Source organism: Austrofundulus limnaeus, unplaced genomic scaffold (assembly GCF_001266775.1).
Source record: "Austrofundulus limnaeus strain Quisiro unplaced genomic scaffold, Austrofundulus_limnaeus-1.0 Scaffold227, whole genome shotgun sequence".
Taxonomy (NCBI): Eukaryota; Metazoa; Chordata; class Actinopteri; order Cyprinodontiformes; family Rivulidae; genus Austrofundulus; species Austrofundulus limnaeus.
In genome coordinates this window covers 378006-383516 of record NW_013952629.1, presented here as the reverse complement: position 1 = coordinate 383516, position 5511 = coordinate 378006, and the positions used below count along the sequence as shown (strand labels likewise).

Below are 5511 nucleotides of genomic sequence, written 5' to 3'. Positions count from 1 at the left end.
GGTCTACCTATGATGTCAATTACAGGCCTCTCTCATCTTTTTAAGTGGGAGAACTTGCACAATTGGTGACTGACTAAATACTTATTTTCCCCACTGTAACATTATAAATGTATTGCAAAGTTTGTAAGATGAAGAGTTATTCATATTTGCACAGAAACAGGAAGTGATGCCGACATGTAAAACAGCATTGCTACAACTGCTGACARCACAGACAGTTAAGAATTTGATGTTTCTTTAGATTATTTTTGAACCACTGAGAGAGAAAAAGAAGAGTCGGAGTTCAAATAATGTTTCAATAGTTCTAAATCAAAATTAGGTATCCAAGATGTCTCAAATGTCGAAGTTAGAAGCTCGATGGTTGAACACATTCTCTACCTWAATTGCTGCCCACTTTCTGCACGATGGAGGAAAATTTGGGAAGCATATTTTTGACAAAGCTGTGTTGTGTTTTGTTTTGTTGTTTTCTGCAGCCTGTGCACCATGTTGTCCCTGCAGTGGGAGCCAGAAATCATAGCGGTGGCGGTGATGTACTTGGCGGGCCGCCTGTGTAAATTTGACATCCAGGAGTGGACGGCCAAGCAGTCGTCACGCCGCTGGTGGGAGCAGTTCGTCCAAGACGTCCCGGTCGAGCTACTGGAAGGTGTTCATTGTAGAAAAATATTATTATTATTATTATTATTATTATTTTCTCAGCCTAAAAGTCTCCTGTCCTCCAGACATTTGCCACCAGATCCTGGACCTGTACTCTCAGGGCAACAAGCCCATCCCCCAGCAGATCCAGGAGAAGGAGCGAACCCCAGCTCCTCCCCTCTCTGCTCCTCCAATCCCTCAGGGACAGCCCCCAGCCGCCAACCCTCCTCCCCCGCCACCCAAAAAGACGTCTCCACCAGGTGGCAGCCCTGCACGCCAGCTCAAACGCTCACATGTAAGAAATCTGATGCTTCTCTGGATTAAAAAAAAAAAAGTTCATCCTCCATTTAAATATTTGTCATTTTGTTTCAGACATCACCAAAAGAAGAACCAAAGGCTCCAGGTAATCCAGTGAAACAATTTATATTTAGATATAAACCATTTAAGAGCATCATGACAGATACAGATTACATACAGTGCATTCAGAGCACCTTGGATTAGTTTTTTTTTTTTGGCAGCTTTTTGAGTTTTGTGAATATTGAGGCAGACACAAGTCACTTAATGCATTCTTGGGTAATCTGCAGAACAAGCTGGATCAAAGATTCCCAGACTGGAGAGCCCCATGCCCCCACTGCCTTCAGCTCAGCCTCCTCCAGGTAAACATCTCAACATTATCTCTTCACTGTGCCGAACTTTAAATTGTTGATTAAAAAGGTTTGATTTTGGAGTGGTGCTGCCCACCGAACAGACCTGTAATGAAGCCCACCCCTCGTCTGTAGCTGAAGCTTTATGAAGCAGCTCAGAACATTTAGTCTGCTTACATATTCACAACTTGTCTGGACAACACACACACACACSTAAACTAGCCCAGACCAATCTGATTAGCTAAAGCCTGTAATGAGACCACCTGTGTGTCTGCAGCCTGTTGCTTCACAGCTGAGGTTAGGTTGTTTTTTTTAAGTTTAATAGTTTATTCATTTCGATTAAAAACAAAAATTTCAATACAAAAATCTCATAAAATGAAAGGAAGCAAAAGAAAAAATATATCTGCCCCATTTAACAAAAAAAGAATAAAAATACATACATACATACATACATATATATATATATATATATATACACATACACATATACACATATAATTTCACACCCTCAGCAGCAGGTTATTTCAGGTCACGTTGGAAGGCGGAGTTTCACTTGTTTTAAATCTGTTTCTTCAATGTCCAGCTCCGCCCACAGAAGCCGAACCAGGAAGCGAAGCTGCTCCTCCGCCTCCGCATGCCCCGCCTCCACACCAGCCCCCGCCCCTCCCCCACCGGCCGCCGCCTCCCCCGCCCTCCAGCTACATCATGTCCACCACCAGCTCCTACATGTCTGGAGAGGGCTACCAGAGCCTGCAGTCCATGATGAAGACMGAGGTTCCTTCCTACGCCCCCATGCCGCCCAGCTACGCTCCCCCGATACCCCCGTATCACCCCCACGTTTACCCGCCGAGCGCGGCGCCGCCTCCGGGTCCTCCGCCTCCTCCTTCCACTTACCCACCGCCCACCTTACCACCGACCTATCCACCGCCGGGCTACAACAGCTACCCGCCACCGCCACCTCCACGCATGCCACCGGGACACGTTCCCCCTCCGGGGATCGGGCTCCCGCCTGCCGGGTACCCTCCCCCACCTCCTGTGCCCCCAGGACAGTCCCAAGTGCCGCTGCCCCCTCCGCCTGGGATGCCTCTGAACCGTGGTGGGTGGCTGAGATGAGAAGCTGGAGGGTGGATCTGCAGACTGAACACAACCAGGAAGTGGTTTTCTGTTTCCAAACTAAGAGAAGTGGAGTTTATTTTTCTGTGAATCAGCAGGAGGTGAGAGAGAAAACCCATCTGCAAAGGAGCTTTAAATGAAAAGGAACATTTTTAGTGTCATCATCGCACATCTTCATGAATTTCTAAGGACGTATTTTTTCTCTTTGTCCAACATATTGTCATTAATTAACCTGTTTTAGCTCAACTTGCAGCTCAGAGGTGAACTTTTCTCATTTTTTAAAATAATTTCATCATATGTTGTAGCTCTGCTTCATTTCCTGATATTTTCTATTACCTCCATTCCTGCAGGGAAAAAAATGGTCATCTGGCATTTTAGTTTAAAGCATTGTTTTTTTTTTCTTTTAGAACACTGGAGTTATGTTGCAAATCTTTTATGCTACCATAATTTTTTTTAATTATACTAATTCTTCTCATTTCATGATGAGCGAAGGTGTCCTGCAGACTGTATTAAACAAAATCTCCAAATAAAACCCTTGTGTAGTTAAACATGTCGACCCCTGGAAAGTTTACGTTGTATTTTGAAAAGATCTTTTAATTTCAGAGGATGGTGTTGAGAACTAAATGTGCCTTTTAGTCAGGTTCATTTGTGTATCCCAGCCTGTAGCTTTGATTTAGTTTCCAGCCATGATATTAAAGACCTGCGCAGTTATGTGGGTTTTCAGTCCATGATGAAATCGTTAAGTTTTAGTTGAAACTTTTTTTTTTGCAACACTGTGGTTCCTATAAATTTATTGGGCAAACAAACAAAAAAAAAAGCATAAAATAAAAACTCTTACTTGGTTTTTTGTAAATTTTCATTTCCATTAGCTAAAAATAGTTAAAAAAAAAACAAACGTAAATTTAAACTCGACTAAAGTTTCTGAGTCGTTTGAAATAAATAACGTTAACAGCCTAAAAAATAGTCAAAAAATGATTAAGGGGGAAAAAAAATAAGTGAAGTTCATTGAAAGTTTATTTTGACTCATTTCAGTGCAGTACTTTGACTTACCAGCAGAGGGCAGTGTGACATCTATAGAAATAAGACCACCGACGGCATTAATAAGCAACTTGTTTATTGTTTTTCTTCAAAGATTTCTAAAAGTGGCCTATTTCATCAATGTTTTTCACTTGCCAAATATTGATCTTAAAATTCATGAGAAAAGGTTACAGTCATGCTAGCTGCTACAGGAGTACACATGGATGCTGCAGATTCTGGGGGTCTGTACTGTGGATTTAACATTAAGGTGGGAAACAAAGAGCATTTACAATGTTTACAAAACACAGTTGGGTTCCAAATCAAAATGCATTGAAAAAAAAAAAAAACCTGGCACATCTCAAATAAAATGCCACTTGCTAAATATTCAAAACTGTACCATGGCTTCAAATTGGTTCCTAGAAAAAAAAGGACACTTTTTAAAAAATACTTTCTTTTTCCATCCATTATTTAGGAGAACAGCCTCAGAAATGTTCTAATTTGGAACAAATGTCGCTAGAGATGGGAGAGAGCAGGCTGTTAGACGCTGAACAAATCAGACGAATTGTCTGTTCGGTTCCAGGTTCGCTCTCCGATCTCTAGTTTAAACACGACAACAAATACGTTGACATCAAGAAATACTCGTTTGAAAATGTTTCATGTTGGAGACATCCGAGGGAAGACGTACTTCAATTAAAAAAAACAAAACAAGTTAAAAAATAATGCTCTGGTTAAACACACCTGCCTGATCCCCGACATCAAAAGGTCTAATCTGAAAAGTGAGCTTTTATTTTTTTACAAAATCTTCTCATAAGATAAGTACATAAAAAATAATTAGTGCATCTAGTACTGGGTGCTCAAAAGTTATTGCAGGTTATGGATTGTATGGATTCAGAAAGTGTATCAGTATTTACACTGAGTTCTAACCAGGGTTGAACAGCCACACTAATGCTACAGCTGCAAGAAAACCACACACACACACACACACACACACACACAGTGGTTTATAACAAGGACACACTCATCTCTCTCACACAAACAGTCAAATAGAAAGGTGAAGGTAAAGCTGTAGCCCTCCCAACCTGAGAAAATGATTGTCGAGCGTGCACACAGCACACAGTTCCTGTTCGGGTCACAAAGTCACTGAACCAAATCGTTTCATAGAATCACCCTGGTTTTGATGCATCTCTGTAGGTTGACACAGATAAGGGCTGATGATGATTATTCATCTGGGAAATAACGATTTAAAAAGTTAATATATAAACAAACAAAAAAACCTGCTAACAGGTCCAGTCTTTGAGAATTTTAAAACAAGTCTTGATCGCATGGCCACGCTAGAATACAAAAAAAAGAAGAAGATAAATCAACGATAACTATGGTTTTATACAGAATATACACACGTTAACAGTGATCCCTAGTTATTCGTAGGCTTGTCTTATGAGCAAAAGGCGCTAGATCACAGTGGGTTTCACTTGGTTAACATTTACAAATCCTACATATGTACTCGTTGACCACTAGGGTCGGGGCGAGGATGGCAGAAGCTGGGTGGGTGGGGTGTGGGCAGGGTCTCTATAGGAGGTATCAAAAACGGAGCTGAGCATGCGGATAGTGTCCGGTCTGTGCTTGAAACCACGTTTGCTCTGCTGGCTTACGGCAGCGATGCGACTCAAAGGAGCGTGTTTGTGGCTGTTACCAGAGGGAGATAGAAAAACAAACAAAAACAAAATGGGGGTGGTGGTGGGGGGGTGAATCGGTGAAACTAGCTGCCAGTTGTCGACACATAAATACTTGCAGAGTCCATTCTGAGCCAGACCTGACGGAGGGTGTGGTTTGGAGGTGTTGTCGGCAGTCGTGGGGGACATGGCGTGGTGGGTCGTGGAGGCAGTTTAGTAAGGTGGTGTTTTGTGGGAGCAGTCTTGCTTGTTGCYGTGCTACAGCGGACCCTTGAACTGGTTCCCAGAGAGGTGCTGCCTGACGGACAGCTTCGAACCCGCAGCGTCGCCCAGTTTTCGCCACACCACCTGCAAACAGACAGAAGCTTTCAAGTATTCCCACTGTGACAGACGTGAGACATGTATGACACCTCTCTGTGAGGGTGTGTGTGTGTGTG

At 42.6% G+C, this 5511-nt stretch overlaps 2 protein-coding genes across 2 annotated transcripts in view; one reads left to right on the top strand and one right to left on the bottom strand.

Annotated features, from left to right (window-relative positions):
• The window catches only part of ccnk (cyclin K), a gene marked incomplete in the record, with an annotated part of 9926 nt that extends 6989 nt beyond the window's left edge, over positions 1-2937 (top strand). The window contains 5 exon segments of the mRNA XM_014019716.1: positions 471-640; positions 717-925; positions 1003-1033; positions 1215-1286; positions 1858-2937. Coding sequence (XP_013875170.1) covers positions 471-640; positions 717-925; positions 1003-1033; positions 1215-1286; positions 1858-2387 — 1012 coding nt within the window.
• Positions 2938-3480: 543 nt separating this feature from the next.
• Positions 3481-5511, bottom strand: part of ccdc85cb (coiled-coil domain containing 85C, b) — a gene marked incomplete at its 5' end in the record, with an annotated part of 78473 nt that continues 76442 nt past the window's right edge. Inside the window, 1 exon segment of the mRNA XM_014019717.1 lies at positions 3481-5422. Within this exon segment, the coding sequence (XP_013875171.1) occupies positions 5333-5422 (90 nt within the window). The 3' untranslated portion in view covers positions 3481-5332.